Source organism: Schistocerca gregaria, chromosome 9 (assembly GCF_023897955.1).
Source record: "Schistocerca gregaria isolate iqSchGreg1 chromosome 9, iqSchGreg1.2, whole genome shotgun sequence".
In the NCBI taxonomy this organism is placed as follows: Eukaryota; Metazoa; Arthropoda; class Insecta; order Orthoptera; family Acrididae; genus Schistocerca; species Schistocerca gregaria.
This window is the reverse complement of record NC_064928.1, coordinates 177,382,122-177,408,501: the sequence shown is the minus strand read 5'-3', so window position 1 is coordinate 177,408,501 and position 26,380 is coordinate 177,382,122. Positions and strand designations below refer to the sequence as shown.

The window sequence follows — 26,380 nt, the reverse complement described above, 5'->3', positions numbered from 1 at the left end:
CCGACATGAGTGGTGCTGAGGTGGTGCTGATTGGGAAGACCAGATCTTAAGCGATGCGATTTCCATCTTTTTGGCAAACCGAAAGAGGGAAAGAGTTTCCACCCACGAGGAAGTTCACAGAGCACTTCTCGAACAGCTCCATGGTCAAGGACCAGGTTTCGATTGTCGAGGAACTGAACAACAGACAGAATCTTCCGACTTTGTTTACAATGCGTCGGCGACTGTATTGAATAATATGGTGATATATATGTGTCACTTTGAAGTGCAGTGCAGCATACAATAGCAAAAATGTGCAAGTTAATTTTTGATGTCCCCATGTACATCTAAGCAAGCATTCTATATATTTTGCGTTATGTCCAAAGCGACACACATTTTATGACACGTTTTGCATTTTATAAGGGATAAAACATTTAGGAATAACTGGGGAGGAGGGGGGGGATTGGGGGGGGGGGGTTGACAAAATAAAATTTTCTGCACCTTAAGGTAGGCAACCCACCTTACACTGTCCTCACACAGGATAATTGGGTGGCCTATCTTAAGGAGCAGGGAATATTTTTCCTATCAGTTTTATTTTGCATGCACCATATCACATGAATAGCAGCAGCTGTATCAGAAAAAATACAGTTCATATTATTCCACGAGACGTACATTGACAAAAACAAATTAGAGGCATGGACTTAAACTGAGGGTGCTAGCAGCAACTAAAGTAAGTGAAAGGAGGAAGTAGGAGAGAAAGCGGAACGTGGTAGAAACACAAGTACTGAGGAGAGGGCAAAAGACAGTGGCCTGACTCACTGAGAAGTGAAAAGAGAAACAAACACAGCTGGGAGAAGATGGGAAGCTGGCATTGTAAGATAATCTTTTCAGCGAAATGTTATGAGGGTGACAAGAGGAAACGTTTCTGCATTTCCTAAAAATACAGCAGGGCATTCAGTTTTGTGCACACTACAGGGCAGCATGTTCAAAATGGTTAAAATGGCTCTGAGCACTATGGGAATTAACTTCTGAGGTCATCAGTCCCATAGAACTTAGAACTACTTAAACCTAACTAACCACTAAGGACATCACACACATCCATGCCCGAGGCAGGATTCGAACCTACGACCGTAGCGGTCACACGGTCCCAGACTTTAGCGCCTAGAACCGCTCGGCCACTCCAGCTGGCACAGCGTGTTCCACAAGCGGACAGCAGCAGCAGAGGAGGAGTTTCTGTTTTACGGATGGGCACAGCTAAGATGCTAGAAAAGCGAGACGTTGTGTTGGGACCATGATGGCGTAGCATGTATATCATCTCTGATGCTAGATACTGAGGTGGTTACGCGGTAATGAGCTTATGAAGCAGACACACAGTGTGGTAGTCACATAACTTGTCTGGCCAGAACTATCCCAACTGACCATATCGTGCATTGATGTGGTGTTGTGTACATAGTTCCACGTAGTCAGTGCGTACACCACTTTCCCACTAGAGTGCGCCCCGCTAAGCACAACTTCGCAGGCTCAGCGCTCGTCCGTCTCCGCACTACGAGATGGTGCTGCCATAGAGACGGACCAAATTCTGCTTCCACTGATCCGCGTAATAATATGTAACGCAGCCAATGAGATTGCTGCTAACGTAGAATCTTTTCTCCTTGTGGATCACACTCGCGCAGTGATACCTGAATGCACGAGGTATTATAATGAGTGTACAGACGTCCGATTAGTTAGTCTGCATTTGTATGCAGCAGTCTGTACCAGTCTGCATTAGTGTGTAGCAGTCTGTACGAGTTCTACATTTGTACCAATCTATAGTGAAGTTTCTGTCTGCGCCTAATAAGATTACCATATTCCTGTACATAGCCATTAAGATAAATGTATAGACACTTTTGTCAAGTATCAGACATATATGTAAGAATAAGATTAACATACAATACCAAAGGAACTTCAGATGGTCGATTGTAAATAGCATCCAGAACCAAGTTAAGTAATGTTTATGCTTATTATGTTGTATGGGTAAGGAGGTATCCTTCTGCTGGGTGCCTGGTCATGTCGGCTTATGGGGCAATGAACAGGCCGATCGGGCTGCCAAGGAGACCTGCAGAGAGCAGGATGTGGTCCAGTGTCCCATCCCCTTGCAGTCTGTCATCTCTGCACTCCACAGGAAGTGCAAGGAGTTGTGGGAGGACGAATGGCTGGCGGTGACAGCTAATAAGCTGCAGTTGGTAAAGTCAACCACTCAGCCGTGGCGTTCCTCCTGCCGGTTGCTCAGGCGGGAAGAGGTGGCCCTCACACGTCTTCGGATCGGGCACTGTCCTCTCACACATAGCTTTTTATTACGGCGGGAGGATCCTCCGTTTTGTGATGCTTGTGGTGTGCACATCTCTGTCCGCCACATTTTAACAGACTGCATTTTATACCGTGATGCGAGGGCGGAAGCACACGTTGATGGGGATCTGGCTTGTGTTTTAGCTAACGATGAGACGTGTGTGTCTAGGATTTTTAAGTTTTGTGATGTGTCTGGACTCTGGCCTAAACTTCTAGGCTGGAGGTTTTAGTGTATTGCAGAGTGGCTGACTCCTCCCTTTTTTCCTGGCGGTCAGCCAGCCACTTCAATCTGTTCCATTGTTTTAGCTCCCTCTATCATTTTCTTTCTGTGTTGTCCATGTTTTACTGCTGACGCCCTGCTTCATCCCACGCTTCGGTGTGGGTGAGCACATATTTTTCACTGATTGTTCCCCATGTTTTATGTTCCGTTTTATATAACTGTTAAGAGTTTTTTTCTTGACACCCGTCTCACTCTGTTACTGAATGGGCGCTGAAGACCTTGCTGTCGTGCGCCCACAAACCCCTCTACTACTTCTACTACTAGTACTACTACTATTACTACTACCACATGTGGTGAAATAATGTTGCAATATAAACAAGCATTGACGTTTTTTTCTGACTGTCTACAGTTTTCTCTACTCATGTAGTGCTGGATTACGTGACAGTACACTATTATCACAAAGTTCAGCGAATTCTAAAATCTATGCTTGAAAGGGCACAATGTGAACATGTTCAACTCACCTTGGATAATGGCTGCGGAGGTTTCGCTTGCAGCCCTCCGATCTCTATGACGGCCGGCACCAGCGGCTTGGGGTAGTCCGTGCTGAAGTGGGTGTTGACCATCACGAAGCTGACGTTCTTCTCGATCTCGCTGGGCAGCGGCGTAGAGTCACCGAAGAACTTCCTGCTGAGCTTATCCTGCTCTGGCATGTACAGAAATGTGCGGTAGAGCCACACGTAAGTGTCGAGCAGGAGGTTTTGCATCCTCTGGGTGAATGTCATGTGGTCGGTCAGAGGCAGCGTGTACGTGTTCACGTAAGACGGGTTCTGGAAGTTTCCCGTCAGATCGTTCGCCCACGGAGGACTAGCGTAGGCAGTGATACCAATGACTGGAGGGTTGCCGAATTTGCTGACGAATCCCAACACGCATTCCTGTATGGCGATCTCTGTGATGATGAGGTCGAACGTCTCGTTCTTCGCCAGCTCCAGCAACTGTCGAGCACCTTTCGAGCTCAAGGTGTTTCGGCACGTGGTCAGTCCCCAGGTGAAGATTTCCCCGACCATGCCCATCTGACTTATTTCGGCAAAGCTCTCGTAGTCGTAATCTTGGTGTATTGCCTCGTATGCCCCTTCTACCAGGATCTCCCGGAGGTTGGGAACCGGTTTCTTCTCCCGGTCTGGAGCGAACACAGTCACCTGGTGACCGCGTTTGGCGAGCTCGAGCGTGAGAGCCCGGTTGAAGATGTGGTGGCTGCGAGAGACGGTGGTCATCAGGCAGAGGATCCTGGCCGACTCACAGAGGCCCGCCAGGCACACGACCAGCACGGCCGACACGCACGCTGTAGTCTTCCTCATCCTGGAACAGCAGGACATCATCAGCTACTCACAGATGTTCGTCGATTAAACAATCTTGGCTGGCTTAGAGAATCCTACAAGTCACAAGGAAACTACAGACACTCACGCCCTGAAACTATTGGGAACCATCAGCAGGTGAATGTGTGATAGCTTCAAGAGATAGTGTTTATCGAGTACAATAGTTTTCCTGGGTCTCAGGGTCTCGCCAACCCAAGTGTAGTGTACTCACGAGGAGTCTGGTTTCATCGTGAAGTACTAGGACATAAACCAGTTAAAATATACAAGGGTAATACCAAAAGTAAGGTCTCCTATTTTTTTATAAGAACGTATATCTGGAATGAGATTTTCACTCTGTAGCGGAGTGTGCGCTGATATGCCTGGCAGATTAAAACTTTGTGCCCGACCGAGGCTCGAACTAGGGACCTTTGCCTTTCGCGGGCAAGTGCTCTACCATCTGAGCTACCCAAGCACGACTCACGCCCGGTACTCACACCTTTACTTCTGCCAGTATCTCGTCGCCTACCTTCCAAACTTTACAGAAGCTCTCCTCCACACCTTGCAGGACTAGCACTCCTGAAAGAAACGATACTGCGGAGACATGGCTTAGCCACAGCCTCGGGGATGTTTCCAGAATGAGATTTTCACTCTGCAGTGGAGTGTGCGCTGATATGAAACTTCCTGGCAGATTAAAACTGTGTGCCCGACCGAGACTCGAACTCGGGACCTTTGCCTTTCGCTGGCAAGTGCCATGTCTCCGGAGTATCCTTTCTTTCAGGAGTTCTAGTTCTGCAAGGTTAGCAGGAGAGCTTCTGTAAATTTGGAAGGTAGGAGACGAGATACTGGCAGAAGTAAAGCTACATATACCAGTTTATTTCTACAATGGTTTACATCAGTTTGCAGCTTGAACATTTAGATATTTTTCGACATCATCACCATTTCTGTCGATGCATTTATGTAGACGCTGTGGCAGTTTTTGTATGCCGATGTCATACCAGCTCGCCGCCATGCTGTTCAGAAAATTATGAACCTCTTCTTTCACCTCGTCGTCGGAGCTGAATCACTTTCCTGCCAAATGTTTTTTTAACCTTGGAAACAGGTGATAGTCACTGGGCGCCAAGTTAGGACTATAGGGTGGGTGGGTGATTATGTTCCACTGAAACTGTTGCAGGAGAGCAACGGTTTGCCGAGCGATGTGTGGGCGAACGTTGTCATGGAGAATGTGTAGGCCCTTGATCAACATTCCTCTTTTCCGCTTCTGAAATGCCCCTTTTTCGGAGTCTCACAGTACCTATCAGCGTTAATTGTGGTCCCAGCGATTCAGCTCCAACGACGAGGTGAAAGAAGAGGTTCATAACTTTCTAAACAGCATGGCGGCGAGCTGGTATGACATGGGTATACAAAAACTGCCACAGCGTCTACAAAAATGCGTCGACAGAAATGGTGATTATGTCGAAAAATAGCTAAATGTTCAAGCTCTAAACTGATGTAAACCACTGTAGAAATAAACAGGTCTATGTACTTATAAAGAAATAGAAGACCTTACTTTCGGGATTACCCTCTTAGCACTATGAGAGATGGTGTTCATCACGTAAGGAAGCTTCACTGAGTCTCATTACACACAAGTACGGTGTAGCTTATATCCAGACTGAAGTCTTCCACGTCCTGAAACATTAGGACGTAATCAACTAGTGAACTTTTGGTGTTGTGACGGATGTTCATCAGCTACATCATCTTGTCAGACACAAAGATGGTCACCAGGTGGTGAAAATCTCCTGGCTGTGCAAAATGGTGCTCATAAGGTGATTAGTTTTTTTCCTCACCAGGGGTCCACCAATAGCTAGATTAGCTGAGACAGCCTTCACATAACAAATGAACGAATACGTCACCGGTTTGAGGATACTCATCATCTACAGTACGTTGGACGACAACAATCTAACTTGTTAGGGCGTAGAGTCAAGCGCCGCCACGCAAGTCGTGAGCGGTAGAGCGTAGACGGCTGTGAGAAGACGTCAGCCAATCCAAGCGCCGCCACGCAAGTCGTGAGCGGTAGAGCGTAGACGGCTGTGAGAAGACGTCAGCCAATCCAAGCGCCGCCACGCAAGTCGTGAGCAGTAGAGCGTAGACGGCTGTGAGAAGACGTCAGCCAATCCAAGCGCCGCCACGCAAGTCGTGAGCGGTAGAGTGTAGACGGCTGTGAAAAGACGTCAGCCAATCCAAGCGCCGCCACGCAAGTCGTGAGCGGTAGAGCGTAGACGGCTGTGAGAAGACGTCAGCCAATCCAAGCACCGCCACGCAAGTCGTGAGCGGTAGAGCGTAGACGGCTGTGAGAAGACGTCAGCCAATCCAAGCGCCGCCACGCAAGTCGTGAGCGGTAGAGCGTAGACGGCTGTGAGAAGACGTCAGCCAATCGCACGCTGACTGGACTTCCCTCCAGGCCGATAACATGACAGCAGCGGCCCCTATGCGAAGAGGACATAAAGCGCTGCGCGCGACTGATGCAGTCCAGTTCAACAGCACCTTCAAGACTATTGGCTGGGAGAGTAGCGTCAACTCCAGTCTATGTAGCGCAGACTTGTGAATGTTTATACTGAAGGAGGTTGCTTATTCTGTATGTTGTCCTTTGGTTGCGACACTTCTGTGTAATTGTCAGAGTTAAGTATTGTCATTTACTTTCTGTAATAAAACTCATTAATACGATTTCTTTGAATTGTTTGAGTAGTGAACCCACTATGCAGGTTTCTTAGACACCACATATTTGATGACGAGCATGATGAAATAACATAAATCGTCGAGAATAAAATGGTCTACATCTGAGCGTACCATTACACATCCAAAATACACTACTGGCCATTAAAATTGCTACACCAAGAATAAATGCAGATAATAAACAGGTATTCATTGGACAAATATATTATACTAGAACTGACATGTGATTACATTTTCACGCAATTTGGGTGCATAGATCCTCAGAAATCAGTACCCAGGACAACCACCTCTGGTCGTAATAACGGCCTTGTTACGCCTGGCGATTGAGTCAAACACAGCTTCAACACGATACCACAGTTCATCAAGAGCAGTGACTGGCATATTATGACGATTCAGTTGCTCGGGCACCATTGACCAGACGTTTTCAGTTGGTGAGAGATCTGGAGAATGTGCTGGCCAGGGAAGCAGTTGTACATTTTCTGCATCCAGAAAGGATTGTACCAGGCCTGCAACATGCGGTCGTGCATTATCCTGCTGAAATGTAGGGTTTCGCAGGGTCGAATGAAGGGTAGAGCCACGGGTCGTAACACATCTGAAATGTAACGTCTACTGTTCAAAGTGCCGTCAATGCGAACAAGAGGTGACCGAGACGTGTGACCAATGGCACCCCACGCCATCACGCCAGGTGATACGCCAGTATGCCGATGACGAATACACGCTTCCAATGTGCGTTCACAGCTGTGTCGCCAAACACGCATGCGACCATCACGATGCTGTAAACAGAACCTGGATTCATCCGAAAAAAATGAGATTTTGCCATTCGTGCACCTAGGTTCGTCGTTGAGTACACCATCGCCGGCGCCCGTGTCTGTGATGCAGAGTCAAGGGTAACCGCAACCAGGGTCTCCGAGCTGATAGTCGATGCTGCTGTAAACGTCGTCGAACTGTTCGTGAAGATGGTTGTTGCTTTGCAAATGTCCCGATCTGTTGACTAAGGGATCGAGACGTGGCTGCAGAATCCGTTACAGCCATGCCAATAAGATGGCTGTCATCTGGACTGCTAGTGGTACGAGGCCCTTGGGATCCTTCACGGCGTTCCGTATTACCCTCCTGAACCCACCGGTTCCATATTCTGCTAAGAGTCATTGGATCTCGACCAAGGCGAGCAGTAATGTCGCGATACGATAAACCGCAATCGCGATAGGATACAATCCGACCTTTATCAAAGGTCGGAAACGTGATGGTACGCATTTCTCCTCCCTACTCGAGGCATCACACCAACGTTTCACCAGGCAACGCCGTTCAACTTCTGTGTGTGTATGAGGAATCGGTTGGAAACTTTCCTCTTGTCAGCACGTTGTAGGTGTCGCCACCGTCGCGAACCTTGTGTGAATGTTCTGAAAAGCTAATCATTTGCATATCACAGCATCTTCTTCCTGTCGGTTAAATTTCGCCACGTCATCTTCATGGTGGAGCAATTTTAATGGCAAGTGGTGTAGTACAAAATCCTGAATTTGTGAGAATTTCGTGGTTGCGGGGGTTGTGCCCATCTACACGGCTTGTTGTTAGACTCCAACAACGTGGAGGGTCAGTATGGCCAAAACCTAGACGGAAGTCTTCTACATACTGAAACAACAGGACATTACGAACGTGTGATTAATGGTGTACATCAGAAATCATCGTGGACTTACAGTCACTACCAGTGAGAGCCTTAGAATGGCCAAAACACAACTGTACTCTCATAAGGTAATTGAGTGTGTTGGCCTCACAGGGACGAACCAGAAATAGGGTTAGTTTTGCTGACACAAGATTTTATAAATGATGGTATGGAGGATACTCAGTATTTACTGTATCTTGCAGTACTTACGAGATTTCCCATCAGAGGGCAGAAGGACCGACCCGAGACTAAAGCCTTCCACTTCTTAAAACTATGTGACAGTATTAATTTGTGAGGATGTGTTGACAATGAGAGGTGGTGCTTAACATACGCACGTTATCGTTGGATTCACAAACTCGCAGTAGAAAGAGGGGCAGTATACCCAGTCTGTGGTTTTACATGTCCTGAAACCGTAGATTGTTATCTATGGATGAGGATGTGGTGCTGTGACAGTGATGTTCGTCAGGAATACGACCTTGGCAGACTCTCAATGGCCAACTTCACAAAAGCCCAGTATGATCGACACACAGACAGATAATACACTGAAATACCAAGACGTTACCAATAGATGATGTTGTCGCAATGAGGGTGGGGCTTATTAGTGGCAGGACACTGGCTGATAGTTAGTGGTCTACTGTGCAGATGGCCAAGAGTGAAAAAGCAGGATATTATCAATGGGTAAAGATGTGCGAAATACAGTGCTCATCGTTTACAGAATCGTGGATGGCTTTCATGGATCCACCAGCAAAGGGTCAGCACACCCTTTATCTGGAATTTAGTCTCCAACAACCCGAAATTGTCAGACTACGAGCGAAGAAATGGTGGTTGTAATGAAGGTAAAATTCAAACCTGTCTACACCTGCTTCCTTTGGAATTGGAAGTGTTAAATTCTTCTCGAAGTCTGAGGGTATCTCGCCTATCTCATGCGTCTTGCACACAAGATGGAGGAGTCTTGTCGTGGCTTGCCCTTCCACGGCTGTCAGTAGTTCTGACGGAATGTCGTCTCCTCCTGGATCTGGATCCTTGTTTCGGTTTAGGTCTTTCAGCGCAACGTACTGAGTGTGCCCATGTTTGAAAGTGGTACATGAACTATGGAAGAATGCTGAAGATTAGGTGGGTAGATCATGTAAGTGATGAGGAATTACTGAATAAAATTGAGAAGAAAAGAAATTTGAGGCACAACCTGACTAAAAAGAGGGTTAAATTGGTACAACACATTGTGAGACATCAAGAGATCACCAATTTAGTATTTAGGCGAACTGGGGGGGGGGGGGGAGTGGGGGGGGGGGAGGTAAAAACCGCAGAGGGATATCAAGAGAGGAATACAGTAAGCAGATTCAGAGGGATGTAGGTTGCAGTAGTTATTCCGAGATGAAGAGGCTTGGACAGGTTGTGTAATAGACTGATTACTCCTTGCTACTGTAGTGTTATCTTGAAACTGTGAGAAAGAAGGCCAGGCGTTCCAAGGCGCGGAAGCAGAGAAGATGCTGAGGGCAGACGAAACTAGGAGAGATATTGTTACAAGAAGTAAACCGTAAGGGGATAGCCTTGCGAAAATGCAGACGGCCCCCGAGACGCGGTCCCAGGGCGTTAGATACTCCTCAAAGAATTAACATGTAACTTCATATGTTGTCTAGACGCTGTTGTACGAGGGTCGGTCAAAAAGTAATGCCTCCCATTTTTTTTCTACTTAAAAAAATTAAGTTAAGTGAAAAATTTGAATTTGGCGCCATTCCTCAAACCTTCTTCTGCAATCCACTGCAGTAGTAACTTTCTGTGTCAACAGGTGGTAGCACAGCAGAAGTTTGTAAGATGGCCGAAATCGATGTTCGTTTGAGACAGCGTTGTGTGATTGAATTCTTGAATGCAGAAGGTGAAACGCCCATACGCATTCATGAAAGACTGAAGAAGGTGTATGGTGTTGTGACAGTAGATGTCAGCACTGTTAGACGATGGGTTCGTCGTTGTAAGGAAGCTGAAGGGCAAACACCGTTGACTGACGAAAAGCGGAGCGGCAGGCCGGTGAGTGCAGTGACTCCACACAACATTCAGCAAATTGATGACATCATTCGTGGTGACCGTCGGGTGACTGCAGATGAAGTGTGTCGCATTATTTCTCTTAGTAAAGGCAGTGTGATCACGATTATTAAACAATTGGGGTACTCAAAAGTTTGTGCACGGTGGGTTCCAAGAATGTTAACCGATTAGAATAAAGAGGCAAGGAAAACAATAGCCTCCCAACACTTGCAGCGCTTCCGTTTGGAGGGAGATGAGTTTCTGAAAAAAATTGTGACCGGGGACGAAACATGGGTGCATTTTTTTGAACCCGAATCAAAGAGGCAGTCAATGGAGTGGCGTCACACAAGCTCGCCGAGGAAGAAAAAATTCAAAACTGTGCGATCGGCAGGGAAAGTTATGGCAACAGTTTTCTGGGATACAGAGGGTGTGATTCTGGTTGATTTTTTGGAGCAGGGATGCACAATAAATTCTGTTCAATACGTCACAACCCTCAAAAAACTTAAAGCACGTCTTCAGCGAGTTCGCCCAACAAAATCAATGGCAGATGTTCTTCTTTTGCATGACAATGCAAGACCACACACCAGTCGTCACACCTCTGACGAGATTGTCAAAATTGGATGGGAAGTTTTGCCTCACCCCCCATACAGCCCTGACCTGGCACCATCAGACTTCCATCTGTTCGGGCCACTAAAAGAAGCTCATCGTGGGATTCATTTTGAAGATGAGGAGGCCGTCAAAACATCCGTGCGTCAATGGCTTAGGAAGCAGAGCTGTGATTTTTACCGTGCTGGGATACATGCCCTTGTTGAAAGATGGACCAAAACTGTAGAGATGGGCGGAGATTACATTGAAAAATGACAAAATGATCCTCAATGTTGTGGTTTTCAACCTATGTAATTGCATTTAAATTTCCTGACAATTAAACGTAGAAAAAAAAATAGGAGGCATTACTTTTTGAGTGACCCTCGTAGGATGTCACCGTAGAACTTTGTAACCAACAGGCACACACTGGTGTATAAATCCAGCTTGATACCAACCCTGAGAACAGCAACGTCACTAGACTCACAAGGGTTAGAAAGAGGGCGAAAACGCCAAAAACTGTTGACCCAGCTGTCCCTACTCCGGGGAGCCCGAGGGGCGGGGCTAAATGACGTATAACAATAATGTTGCAAGCCTTATTTGGCAGAGCAGTTATGTGTAGCTTCCAGCTGAACAGTGTTGATACCAAATACGGACTCAGTGCAACTGCATTAACTCCCCGCCTTAGGAGCAGTAGAGGGGACCTAACTAAACCGTGATTGACAGGCAACTGCAAAAAACCTACGGGATTTGCTGAGTGGATTTAAGTGGGAAAAACAGTGCCCCAACGCGATTCTTTAAAACCCCTAGATTCCACATTTTGGCAGAGTTCTCGGTCAGACGATCTGGGCCTCGAATCCGCGTATATGATCGTTTTTAAATAACTCATTTCAAAATGTAATGTATGGAAAAGCGGTCCATTTGGTTAGATATGTGTTGGGCCATCAGTAAATAAATTTAAAGAAGTATAGCTCCTAGGGAACACAGGTGCGTAAAGAATAACCTGCCTGTATTACCACTGCCGCGGTCCTAGGCAGCGAGTGAGAAATCAGTGCATTGAATATACCTAATAAACAGTAATTATTCTGTGGTATCACTGTTTACAGAATATGAAAGTCACAAAATTTCAAAGTTTTACGAACAAAAACACCTTCTTTATAGATAGACTAATTTTCAAAAGTACAATTTGACCGCTTTTCTGACTCTAGTACCCAAATGTCATAAATGTCACACAGGAATTGTGCCTGCAGATATCATATTTAATATGTTGTTGAAATATAGCAACAAAAGTAGGCAAAGCAACTGAATAGTTCCAACCATGCGACGGGGTAATATTTTTATTGATGAGTGGTGATTTGATGGAAGTAACCTTCCAAAGAAAATGTCAATAATTTCGTTATAGGACTGTATGAGTTCTTTCGCTCATTTTGAAAAGGGACACTTATAAACGTGACCATGTCTTCACACAAATAGATAAGATTACCATACAATTAACAGTCAAACACCAGTGGCCATTAAAATTGCTACACTACGAAGATGACGTGCAACAGAAGCGAAATGAAACCGACAGGGAGAAGATGCTGTGATATGCAAATGATTAGCTTTTCAGAGCATTCACGCAAGGTTGGCGCCGGTGGCGACACCTACAACATGCTGACATGAGGAAAGTTTCCAACCGATTTCTCATACACAAACAGCAGCTGACCGGCGTTGACTGGTGAAACGTTTTTGTGATACCCCGTGTAAGGAGGAGAAATGCGTACCATCACGTTTCCGACTTTGATTAAGGTCGGATTGTAGCCTATCACGATTGCGGTTTATCGTATCGCGACATTGCTGCTCGCGTTGGTCGAGGTCCAATGACTGTTAGCAGAATATGGAATCGGTGGGTTCAGGAGGGTAATACGGAACGCCGTGCTGCATCCCAACGGCCTCGTATTACTAGCAGTGCAGATGGCAGGCATCTTATCCGCATGGCTGTAACGGATCGTGCAGCCACGTCTCGATCCCTGAGTCAACAGATGGGGACGTTTGCAAGACGACAACCATCTGCACGAACAGTTCGACGACGTTTGCAGCAGCATTGACTATCAGCTCGGAGACCGTGGCCGAGGTTACCCTTGACTCTGCGTCACAGACTTGAGCGCCTGTGATGGTGTACTCACGACGAGTCTGGGTGAACGAATGGCAAAACGGCTTTTTTTTTGGATGAATCCTGGATTTGTTTACAGCATCAAGATGGTCTCATCCGTGTTTGGCGACATCGCGGTGAACGCACATTGACAGAGTGTATGCGTCATCGCCATACTGACGTATCATCTGGCGTGATGGTACGGGGTGCCATTGCTTACGACCCGTGGCTCTACCCTTCATTCGATCCCTGCGAAGCCCTACATTTCAGCAGGATAATGCACGACCGCATGTTTCAGGCCCTGTAAGGGCCTTTCTGGATACAGAGAATGTTCGACTGCTACCCTGGCCAGCAGATTCTCCAGATCTCTCACCAATTGAAAATGTCTGGTCAATGGTGGCCGAGCAACTGGCTCGTCACAATAAGCCAGTCGCTACTCTTGATGAACTATGGTATCGTGTTGAAGCTGCATGGGCAGCTGTACCTGTACACGCCATCCAAGCTCTGTTTGACTCAATGCCCAGACGTATCAAGGCCGGTATTACGGCCAGAGGTAGTTGTTCTGGGTACTGATTTCTCAGGATCTCTGCACCCAAATTGCGTGAAAATGTAATCACACGTCAGTTCTAATGTAATATATTTGTCCAATGAATACTTGTTTATCATCTGCATGTCTTCTTGGTCTAGAAATTTTAATGGCCAGAAGTGTTTAATACCAAAGTGATTGTTTTCTTCGCATTAACCAACTGCCCCACACCCATTGATTTCTATCTTCACAGTGGTCCTCCATCGTCATGTATCTTTTCCTTTCTTCTGTTCTGTTATTCTTGATTTTTTGTGTTATTGCCCGATTGTTTAATGTTTCATTCTAGACGTTTTTATATTTCCCTAATTCGTACTGTTTTAACTCCTTGATCAGAAAACACAATACTATTTGTTTCCCTAGCTTGTTACACATTCGGTAGAGATGTCGAAGGAAGTGTCACCTTCACTTTCCCACCACTTCCGCGTATTTTGGTAAACATTATTATTGCGTCTCACTTTCCTACCATCCGTAGTTTGTATATGTATATTAGGTCACAACGTTCAAAGATGCATTCCGTCGGTGCGGACGCATACAACGCCAGATCTCTTGCGTTAATCAGGAACTGAGAGCGAGGAGCTGATGGTTAGGTGACGCTATGCGAGTAGTGTTTAACGGGCTGCGAATATGGATCGCATAGGAAGCGCGCTCGGATAGCGGAAGTCTAAAAAAAAGTTAATTAAAATAATTTACCACTATTGATTTCCCCTCATCATTCCTAATAACCTTGACGACGAGGGGTACACCGTGGCCAGGCATTGGATTACGACCCCTGCCCACTTTGCCCTCAACTGCATGCCCTCCTTCCTTAAGAAAATAAATAAATAAATGAAAAAGTGGTTAAGGCGACTGCTCGCGTTAAGTGGGACGCTGGTACAAATTTTCTCTCGTTACCACTGATTCATTTGAGTGCGCAAAAGCGGCTAACGTCATCATAATTTTCGACAACGTTTTAATTTTGAATTTGTAGAAATCAATTTATTGTTGTTGATATCTGAGATTAAACCATATTATTTTCCCATTTAACTGCTACATATTCTGGAAATTCTTCTAGTCCATTCTGCTGTATCGTTTCTCCAAGTTAGTCAGATTCATTAACTCATTCCGTTTAATCTTTTAGTGTTTTCTGTTTATTTTGGAGCATTTTTTATGTGTCATGAGTTTTATTTTCTTTTGACTCAAATTCTCTGACCGTTTTTACTGGCTCTTCTCTGAAAAAAATGTCTCGACATAAGCGTTTGTGGCAGATTTTCTGAAAGTACTAACAAACCGTCTGCAGCAGCTAGACGTAAACGTGGGGCGGGCACATCTGAGCACCGACCGACCGCCGTGTCATCCTGTGACAGTGGCGTCATTGCGTGAAGTATGGAAGGGAGAGGAGTCAGCACAGTGCTCTCCCAGCCAATGTCAGTTTTCGTGACCTGGAGGCGTTGCTATTCGGTCAAACAGCTCCTCAATTGGCAACATACAAGGCTGGAAAAACACCGGTTCCAGTTCTCGCCCCCCCCCCCCCCAAAAAAAAAAAATTCCTTGCATTGCCTAGAATAGAACAACGCGGGTCCTCCGAATACCATTCAACGGCGCTGATCTAAAGCTACGGAGGCGTTCGCAAGAGCTAGACTATCTTAATTCCATTTGAATTTTTCCCCGTCAGTACTGGTGAAATTTTGTGAGGTTTAGTTACAGATTATGGATCATTATCGTTTTTTTTACAAATAGAGTTAACAAATAAAAATTCGTTCAAATGGCTCTGAGCACTATGGGAGGTCATCCGTCCCCTAGAACTACTTAAACCTAACTAACCTAAGGACATCACACACATCCATACCCGAGGCAGGATTCGAACCTGCGACCGTAGCGGTCGCTCGGATCCAGACTGTAGCGCTTAGAATCGCACGGCAGCTCTTGCCGGCTAGAGTTAACAATTGAAGGTGATAAGCCGTTCCCTTGTACATCACTAGTTTTTATTACGAAAGATAAAGAAATTTATCCTAGTATTTGACTTGAGCTATCGCATTCCTTCAAGTACTGTGTCTGTTAATTTTTCTTCGAAACGAAATTATCTGATTGTATGTACGAGGGTTGTCCAGAAAGTAAGTTACGATAGGTCGCGAAATGGAAACGACTATGAAAATCCGATAAAGCTTTGCAAAGATTTGTTGGGCAGTGTCTCTAGTATGACTCTAGGTAGAATTATGTAGCTCTTTTCATTCCTGAGCTCTTAGTGAGTGCGTAAAGATGTTATAGAAAATAGTGTCTCGCGCCAAGTACGAGGGCCTGGTGAGAACTTTGCCCTGAAGCTATGCAACCAACATTACATAACTGTCGTGCGGTTTCTTCTTCAAGACAATTCTCAGCCGCATTCTGGAGGGGCAATGAAGATGTTCCGACATCGTTTCAATTGGAAATGTTTGGTTACCCACAATACAGCCAGTAATTGTCTCCCACTGAGTTTCATCTCTGCTCAAACGTACCGCTGGCTATGACGACAACATTTTGGCACCGACAACGAGCTTTAGGCCAGCGTAGAGAATTGGCGGAAAGCACTGGCGGCTGCCTTCCATGATGAGGGTATTGGAAAGTTGGTACAACGCTACGACGAATGTCTGAGTCAGAACGGCGACTACGTAGAGAAGAAGCTGAAAGGTGTAGCTAACTGTTACAAATGAAACATTTCTGATTTTCACTGTGATTTTCATTTCGCGATCAATCGTAGCTTACTTTCTGGACAGCCCTCGTATTATTTGTGTGCCTACAGAATCGAACACTTTCTTGATGTTAGCACATCAGTGCTCGTTATTTTCGTTTCGTTTTTTGCTGACCCAGCGTGGCAACTTGGGTGCACAGCGACAATCGCTCCATGACGAGGCGCAAAGCAGTGGCCTTGCGCAACGTAACCAGCTTGTAAATACTGAACGAAATACAGGAAGCGCTGATCAGTGAGCGGGGGCAGATAAGAGAAGCATTTGCTGAGCGTTCGAGATAAACTGGGATGCTCTGAGGTCGACGCTTCTGCGGACACGTGCTGAGCACGTGGTGTTGCCGCATATCTCCCTACGCAGACGCGGACTGTTATCAGTCCTCATTTTGATCCCTGGTACTAATACATCTACTTACATACTTCGCAATCCATTGTACGGTGCATAGCGGAGGGTACATTGTAGCACTGCCTGTCATTCCCTTTCCTGTTCTACTGCCCGAATTTCTCATACCTTGTCTTCATCTACATCTACGTGATCACTCTGCTGTTCACAATAAAGTGCCTGGCAGAGGGTTCAATGAACCACCTTCAAGGTGTCTCTCTACGGCACGCGGGAAAGACGAGGACTTAAATTTTTCTGTGCGAGCCCTGATTTCTCTTATTTTATCGTGGTGATCATTTCTCCCTATTTTTTCGCAATCGGAGGTGAAAGCTGGTGACTGAAATTTCATGAGAAGATCCCGTCGTAACGAAAAACGCCTTTGTTTTAGTGATTGCCACGCCAATTCACGTATCATGTCTGTGACACTATCTCCCCTATTTCGCGATAATACGAGGTGCAATCAAGTTGTGAGGCCTCCGATTTTTTTTCTCCGGACTGGAAAGAGATAGAAATATGCGGTTTGTTTTAAAATAAGGCCGCGCTCATTGTCAATACGTCCCAGAGATGGCAGCACCGTACGGCAGATGGAATTTTACCGCCAGCGGCGAGAATGAGAACTGTTTTAAATACTTAAAATGGCGACGTTTTCCTTGCTTGAACAGCGTGCAATCATTCGTTTTCTGAATTTGCGTGGTGTGAAACCAACTGAAATTCATCGACATTTGAAGGAGACATGTCGTGATGGAGTTATGGATGTGTCGAAAGTGCGTTTGTGGGTGCGACAATTTAATGAAGGCAGAACATCGTGTGACAACAAACCGAAACAACCTCGGGCTCTCACAAGCCGGTCTGACGACATGATCGAGAAAATGGAGAGAATTGTTTTGGGGGATCGCCGAATGACTGTTGAACAGATCGCCTCCAGAGTTGGCATTTCTGTGGGTTCTGTGCACACAATCCTGCATGACGATCTGAAAATGCGAGAAGTGTCATCCAGGTGGGTGCCACTAATGATGGCGGACGACCACATGGCTGCCCGTGTGGCATGTTGCCAAGCAATGTTGACGCGCAACGTCAGCATGAATGGGTCTCTCTTTTCGGCGGTTGTGACACTGGATGAGACGTGGATGCCATTTTTCAATCCAGAAACAAAGCGCCAGTCAGCTCAATGGAAGCACACAGATTCACCACCACCAAAAACATTTGGGGTAACCGCCAGTGCTGAAAAAATGATGGTGTCCATGTTCTGGGACAGCGAGGGCGTAATCGTTACCCATTGCGTTCCAAAGGGCACTACGGTAACAGGTAAATCCTACGAAAATGTTTTGAAGAACAAATTCCTTCCTGCACTGCAACAAAAACTTCCGGGAAGGGCTGCACGTGTGCTGTTTCACCAAGACAACGCACCCGCGCATCGAGCTAACGTTACGCAACAGTTTCTTCGTGATAACAACTTTGAAGTGATTCCTCATGCTCCCTACTCACCTGACCTGGCTCCTAGTGACTTTTGGCTTTTTCCAACAATGAAAGACACTCTCCGTGGCCGTACATTCACCATCCACACTGCTATTGCCTCAGCGATTTTGCAGTGGTCAAAACAGACCCTTAAAGAAGCCTTCACCGCTGCCATGGAATCATGGCGTCAGCGTCGTGAAAAATGTGTACGTCTGCAGGGCGATTACGTCGAGAAGTTACGACAGTTTCATCGATTTCTGGTGAGTAGTTAATTAGAAGAAAAATCGGAGGCCTTAGAACTTCAATGCACCTCGTACAAAACGAGCTGCCCTTCTTTCTACTTTTTCGATTTCATCCGTCAGTCACACCTGATGCAGATGCAACACCACAGCAATACTCCAGAACAGGGCGAACAAGCGTAGTGTAAGCAGTCTCTTTAGTAGACCTGTTGCATCCTCTAAGTGTTCAAGGTCGTTACGCGAAATGTACAGCGCTCACAGTTGAACTGTTCTACAATAAACAGCAAATGCCAGTTCTCTAAATTTTCTCTGTAGTGTTTGGCGATAAAAAATCGTCGTCTCTCCAGGGATTCACATTCCAGTTCACTAGGTTTCTCCGTAATACTACTGGTAAAAAACCTAACATCGCACTTGGGAGTTGCTTAAATGTCTATAATGCGACCTGGTGCGGACCCCAAAAACTCGAGAAGTACTCAGTAATGGGTCCGATTAGTGATTTATGTTTCAAATGGCTCTGAGCACTATGGGACTTAACTTCTGAGGTCATCAGTCCCCTAGAACTTAGAACTACTTAAACCTAACTAACCTAAAGACATTACACACATCCATGCCCGAGGCAGGATTAGAACCTGCGACCGTAGCGGTCGCGTGGTTCCGGGCTGAAGCGCCTAGAACCACTCGGCCAGCTGGCATTGATTTATACAAAGTCTCCTTTACAGATGAGCCATACTGCGCTAGAATCCTTCCAGTAAACCAAAGTCGACTGTCTGCCACCCCTACAACGGAGTTGCTCATTTCATGTCGTACCTCTTTGCAACGTTGTACCTAGGTATTCAGTCGACGTGACTCTGCCAAACAGCGCACCATTAATGCAGTATTCGAAGCATTACAGCTTTTTTTCCTTTCTCATATCCATTAATTTACACTCTTTTACGTTTAGAACAAGCTGCCATGCATCCTACTGCGCAGAAATTCTGCCTCGGTTACCCTGTATGTTTCTACAAAAACGTCACTTTCCCTTAAAGTAGCTGGCTGTTGTGGCCGAGCGGTTCTAGACGCTTTAGTCCGTAACCGCGCGACCGCTGCGGTCGCACGTTCGAATCCTGCCTCGGGTATGGATGTGTGTGATGTTCTTAGGATAGTTAGGTTTAAGTAGTTCTAAGGTGTAGAGGACTGATGACCTCAGATGTTAAGTCCCACAGTGCTCAGAGTCATTTCTTGAACCGGTAAAATAAATATCTTTTATTTCCGTCCATGATCGCAGGATTGTGCTTAGCCTACCGGTTACGGTCACCGATAGCCGTCTTCAGGTGTGTTGTAAAACATGCCCTAATACCATGAAGCCATGTTAGGACCTATTTTGAAAGAGATCCTTAGATGATGATCGCTGTCCGAAACCGGTGTGTAAGTATCATGGACGGAAATAAAAAGAAATCGTTCTGCACTTTCTGGATCACTGCTCTATTCGCGACCGTGTCACACCTTGTGAAATTTTCCCGTACACTGCAGCGCCATCAGCAAAGAGTCGCAGATTGCCTCTCGGCCTATGCGTCAGATTGCTATTGTTTATGAAGAGCAAGAGCGCCCCTATCACGCCTCCAACTGTCTAAAGTCTAAACTGGAAATAACAATTAAGAGAGCAGAGACGTCACGTTTTACCCTTCTTGCTATGTTGTTCGAACAAGACGGAGCCAGGGCAGAAGCGCAATAGGCGCAAAGATGCGAGCTGGTGCCATAGAGACTCGCCACTCGCGCGAATTCCACCAGCGCCACAGGTGGCGCTGAGAGTGAATATATGGACTTCGCCTCGGGCTATTGCAGGCCGAGTACAATCCACCAACGACCGGACGACAACGGACAGAAGTCTACTCAGAAGATAGAAGAGCAGCCCTCGGCCACTTGCTAATAGTTCATCGTCCAGGGCTGACTTACACAGTGAACCCTTGGAAGTGGAAAGTTGCTGCAGATTGCGTTTGCTATGCAGAGTGAAGTTGACCTACGATTATTTGCACTTAGCTAGTGAGGTTTTTTTATGTTATGAGGGTCACTCCAAAAGAAATGCACAATTTTTTTAAACCATCTTTTATTCTACATGTTTGAAAGTTTTACAGTGAGTAGATATATCCTTTAGGAACAATATTTTGCCTGCCGGAGTGGCCGAGCGGTTCTAGGCGCTACAGTCTGGAACCGCAAGGCCGCTGCGGTCGCAGGTTCGAATCCTGCCTCGGGCATGGATGTGTGTGATATCCTCAGGTTACTTAGGTTTAAGTGGTTCTAAGTCCTAGGGGACTGATGACATCAGAAGTTGAGTCCCATAGTGCTCAGAGCCATTTGAACAATATTTTCATTTCTCCACATAATTTCCATCCCTCTCAACTGCCTTATACCATCAGCGCCTGTATACCTGCGCTGTAAAATTCTTGACCAACCTGTTGGAGCCACTGTTTGGCAGCGTTCACAAGGGAGTCATCATCTTCAAACCTTTTCCACGAAGAGAGTCTTTCAGTTTCCCAGAGAGATGATAGTCACATGGAGCCAGGTCAGGACTGTAAAGTGGGTGTTTCGGTGTTGCCCATCCGAGTTTTGTGATAGCTTCTATGGTTTTTTGACTGACATGTGGCCGTGCATCGTCGTGCAACAGCAAAACAACCTGCTTTTGCCGATGTGGTCGAACACGACTCAGTCAAGCTTCAAGTTTCTTCTGTGTCGTCTCATATGCATCAGAATTTATGGTGGTTCCACTTGGCATGACGTCCACAAGCAAGAGTCGAAAAACACTGTAGCCATAACTTTTCCAGCAGAAGGTGTGGTTTTGATTTCTTTTTCTTGGGTGAATTTGCATGATGCCACCCCATTGATTGCCTCTTCATCTATGGTGAAAAATGATGGAGCCATGTTTCATCACCTGCCACAATTCTTCCAAGAAATTCTTCTCCACCATTCTCGTACTGTTCAAAACGTTCGCTGCATACCGTTTTTCTTGTTTCTTTGTGAGCCACTGTCAACATCCTGGGAACCCACCTGGCACAAACCTTTTCTAACGCCTACACTTTCAGTATTCTGCCAACACTTCCTTCCCCTATCCCAACGTAGCGTGACAATTCGTTCACTGAGATGCATCTGTTAGCAGTCACCAATTCGTTAACTCTCTGCACATTGTCTGGAATGTGTGCCGCTGCGAGGACAATTCTCAAAATTGCCGTGCCCGCTTTCATCACGTAGCCTGCTTGCTCACCGACTAACTGTACTGAGATCGACGGCAGCATCTCCATACGCCTTTTTCAACATCTTGTGGATGTTTCCCACTGTCTCGTTTTCACAGCACAAGAATTCTATGACAGCACGTTGCTTCTGACGAACGTCAAGTGTAGCAACCATCTTGAAGACATGCTGTGACGACGCCACTCACGGGGACAGGTTGAACTAAAATGAGATTTTCACTCTGCAGCGGAGTGTGCGCCGATATGAAACTTCCTGGCAGTTTAAAACTGGCAGAAGTAAAGCTGTGAGGAGGGGCGTGAGTCGTGCTTGGGTAGCTCAGTTGGCGCCGGCACGGTAACTCAGCGTGTTCGGTCAGAGGGTTAGCTGCCTTCTGTAGTAAAACAACTGAGTTAATGGTTCATCAACGAACTTAAACGGATGTCGTACGACGTCCGCCCCGAGAAGATGCAACGAACAAACTGAGACGCTGAACTAAGTTTTAAACAAGCGGGAAGTATGTATCAACACACTGTAAAACTTTTACACATGCAGAATGAAAACTGTATTTTTACAAAAATAGTGTGCATTGCTTTTGGAGTGATCCTCGTATATTACATGCACTATTGCAGACTTCATTATGCGGCAAGTCACAAAGAAAAGAAAAACTTTTTATCTCATTTGTTACTAATTTGTTGGGGTGTTGTAGAACCTTCTTTCTCCTATGCTGTTGCCTGACCCTAGGGCATAGTAATGTAATAGTGACAGGAAGAAATTGTCTGAGCAGTGTACTGCACTAGAAGACGTTAGACGTTTCACGATATTACAAATTCTGTCTACCGTAGCAACAGTGGCAACTGGGACCCCACAGCAGTAGTGGCGAAGCCCTTACAAAACTGGAGACCAAGGTTTACAAAACGTCTAACTATAAAAGTGGCACCTATGATCTAGAGCGGCGGTCGGCAGCCGACGGAGCGTGGAAGGTCAAAAACTAGTCCGTCAAATATATTTTCAAAGTATAAATAAGATACTCAAATTATTTAAAAAAATATTTTTTTACGAGAAAAAGTACCACCACAGCTGTATATTGAGAATGTCTTTCCTCAGACCCCACCACTGCCAAAACAGTACTTGATTTCTACATCTACATCTACATGGATACTCTGCAAATCACATTAAGTGCCTGGCAGAGGGTTCATCGAACCACCTACACAATTCTCTATTATTCCAATCTCGTATACCGTGGGAAGAATCAACATCTATATCTTTCCGTACGAGCTCTAATTTCCCTTATTTTATTTTGGTGATCGTTCCTCCCTATGTAGGTCGGTGTCAACAAAATATTTTCGCATTCGGAGGTGATAGATGGTGATTGGAATTTAGTGAGAAGATTCCGCCGCAACTAAAAATACCTTTCCTTTAATGATTTCCAGCCCAAATCCTGTATCATTTCTGTGACACTCTCTCCCAGACGGAGGTCTCGCAGCAGAGGCATTACGCGGTGTCTCGAGTTATACCCTTAAAACTGTCAGACATCGAACACTGTAGCACTGTCGCACGATGTCAGAGGTGCGTGACAAGCACCTTGTGGACCGTAAGAATTACGAGGAGAGGCTATTGGACGTCGGTCCTAGCTCAACAATGACTCACTCGGCCCCACTGAAGCTTGTTGAGGGAGTCCAATTATCTCATGGAGCTCGTCCGCTGACTGCCGTCGCCAGCAACGCAAGCTGCTTTCACACGATGGAATCTGCAAGTCACCTAGCACGAGTGTCGTTTCGATTCCTTTCCCAATGACTAAACACTGATGAGCCAAAACATTACGACCACCTGCTGTTGGCCATCTGTCTAATGCAGTGTATATGACCCATTAAAATTTGTTAAAACGGTCTTGACCGCTAAAATATTTTGTTTAAACTGGTGACCGGTTTCGATCTGTTGTATTGTGATCATCTTCAGACCTTGTACTCTGCAAAGAGAGTAGTAAACCAGCTTAGAGGTATCAAAATCATTATAAAACGAAATAGTTGTAATATATAATTAATATGAATAGTATTCCCATGATGATGGCGGCTGGAGCTGGGTTGGCTGAGCTAGCTGCTCCAGACAGATGTAATACACCGCTGTCTGTAGCTCAGCTGCTCGTGGCTAAGTACAGACAGGCACGCCCCCCCCCCCCCCCCCCCCCCCCCCCATCGCCAGCATGGCGTCATTACTGGCCGACGGCTATGAGTCTGTAATGTCTCTTGCAGCGGTCTCTCCGCCATATTTTCAGAAATTTTATAAATTATTTAACTCAGTACATATCTCTTCTTATCTTACCGATTCCAAAACTTTAATATAGGATGATTATCAATGCAAAGTAGCGTCCATTTACTCCATGGAATAGCTTCTCTGCTATCTATGTTTTCTCTTATGAAAAGAATGAAGGAGATCTTGCCGATCAGCCGTGAAAGAAGGAGGATGTATATGTATGTATTGTTGAGCTAGTCGCCATTTTGATCAGATTCTGTATGAGAAGGAATTTAATACATGAACTAAACTAAAGTAAGTGTGTTCGCGTGTTATTTAACTGATTATTATTGACAGTGTCTGCTTACTACGCCGTGTTGCACGGGATCATTGGGGAACGTCTGATTTACACTGGACGAACCTGCCGTTTTGTATGCTCAAGATATCCGGTTTATTAATTAAAAAAAAAAAAAAAAGCAAACACGGTTTTACCAGCAGATCTCCGGTCTTTCCCATGTGATCACCGAAAGTTAATAATTATTACAAAGTATATAAAATATACAATATATACAATATACAATAATTATTACAAAAATCGACTGACAATTTTCGTCGCACCGAGACTTCGAAATTGCTTTACTGCCTTATGGAATTTAAGTTAAGCTCAATTTAATCAGGACAGAACAGTATTGAACTGTGTGAATGTGATAAACGTGCTTTGTGAATGAAAATTCCCTTAATATACGCATGTTTTTTACTATCCTAATCAGTGAAGCTAAATCAGGCCAGTGTCAGAGAGGTTTTCAAATTTTTTAGATCCCACAAAAAAATATTAAAAGTCGTCAGCATAAGTAATAAAAGCTACTCCTAAAATACACTGAATTTGACCATAAAAGTAAAAATGAGAATAATTATTCATTTTAAACTCAAACTTCATATACAAAAGTTTAAACGTGGATAAAACTTCGTTAATCATGAGAATGATCGTATGAAAGTTGGCTGCGCTCTACAGGTGACGGATGGTGGGACACCAGATTGATAACTATGGAAACGACACTTTCATCGATTCCTCTATAGACCAAATATGTTGTGAAGGTTGGCTTGTACAAAGGATGCCATCCAGCAACCATGGAGACGATGTAAGAATAGATAATGTATCAATCTTTTGTGAAATTAAAATTCCTTAATATGCGTTTACACACATGAAATTATGTGCTGGGTCTGTCATAAAATGTGCATGTCATATACTTAAAATATAATTAAAAGAAAGAATACATTCTTCTAATAATTTTCGGGTGTGCAGCCGGACCCATTCGACATTCTGCCGCGATATTTTGGTGCAGAGGCTTCCGGCCACCTGCAGGCGAGCACGCAACAACTGAAGAAGCCAGAGTTTCTTCTTTATTGCGTTTCGATGGCAACAGTGTAACAGGCCGCACTTCAGCCTACAGAAAAGTTGAAAAACATAATGATAATATAAACAGACAATAAAAACAGGTGATAAAACGGCGACGTAAAAACTATAAAATGGCGCAAAGATGTGGAGTTTAAAATATAAAAACACGGGGCTGACAATGTGCATGAAGACTCACAGTAAGTAGACGGGTACAATTAAAGAAACACGGCGACAGTCTGGTTTCTGTTCACACGAGGTAAAAAAACTCAACTAGCGACAGTATGGTGGCTGTTTGCAACACTGACAGGGGAAGCACAACACTGTATGTTCACTGAAAACAGAACTATAGAGGCGACATGGCGGCAGATGGGGGCGGGGTAAGGACCCGGACCGATGAAGGGGGGGGGGGGGGGAAATGGGGGGAGGAGAGGAAAAGGGGGTGCCGATGGAGGGAGAGGATGTAGAAAAAAGGGGGGCAGGGCGGATGCAGAAAGGATTGGGAAAGGCAGTTGAATGGAAAGCATAAGGACTCAGGGGAGAGAAGGGAGTCAAGAGAGTGAGTAGGCAGGGAAAAAACAGGATGGAAGGGGGGAGGGGAGAGGGAGCCCGGGAAAAGCTCAGAGGGAGGGAGGGGGAGGTGAGGATCGGAGTTGATAGAAGGGATAAATGGAGGGGAAGAGGGCATCATCTGGGAGTGAGAGTTGATGGAAGCCACCTTGGGAAATGAGATGAAGGGCGTAGAGGTAGAGGTTAGGGCGCACACAACGGTGAAGGCACGGCAGAGGGCGGGGGTTGGTGAGAAGAGGAGCAACCAGGGGACGAGGGGGAGCAAGGCGGCGGGAGGAAGGAAGGTACATTCACGGTATTTATGCCGAATCTCGCGCATGCGAAATGAGCTGGGACGTCTTCCGGCGCATGCGTCAGCGAATGATGTGCACGGGACAACAGAGTTGCTTGTGCTGCCTTCGGTGGTGGAAGTGAGAGATGATCTAATCACTGAGTATCGAATGACCCCGTCGATTCTGCTGTGACTGAATAATTTTTATCCAGTTGAAAACCGTTGCCACGATTTGTAAGATTATCGGCAAGACGTAAATGTAACGATTCTTTGATTACTGAATCCCCAAAACTGGAAACTGGAGCTAAAATTTTTGCTTGATTTCATTCCATTTAGTGTCCCATGGAAATACAGTGTTCTGCTTTTGATGATTTTAACGGTGCCGAAT

At 45.5% G+C, this 26,380-nt stretch overlaps 1 protein-coding gene across 1 annotated transcript in view; it reads right to left on the bottom strand.

Moving 5' to 3' along the window:
* LOC126291810 (UDP-glucosyltransferase 2-like) overlaps window positions 1-26,380 on the bottom strand; it is a 146,239-nt gene that overhangs the window by 67,493 nt on the left and 52,366 nt on the right. The window contains exon 2 of the mRNA XM_049985506.1: window positions 3,043-3,877. Within this exon, the coding sequence (XP_049841463.1) occupies window positions 3,043-3,876 (834 nt within the window). The 5' untranslated portion in view covers window position 3,877. The remainder of the gene's footprint in view (window positions 1-3,042; window positions 3,878-26,380) is intronic.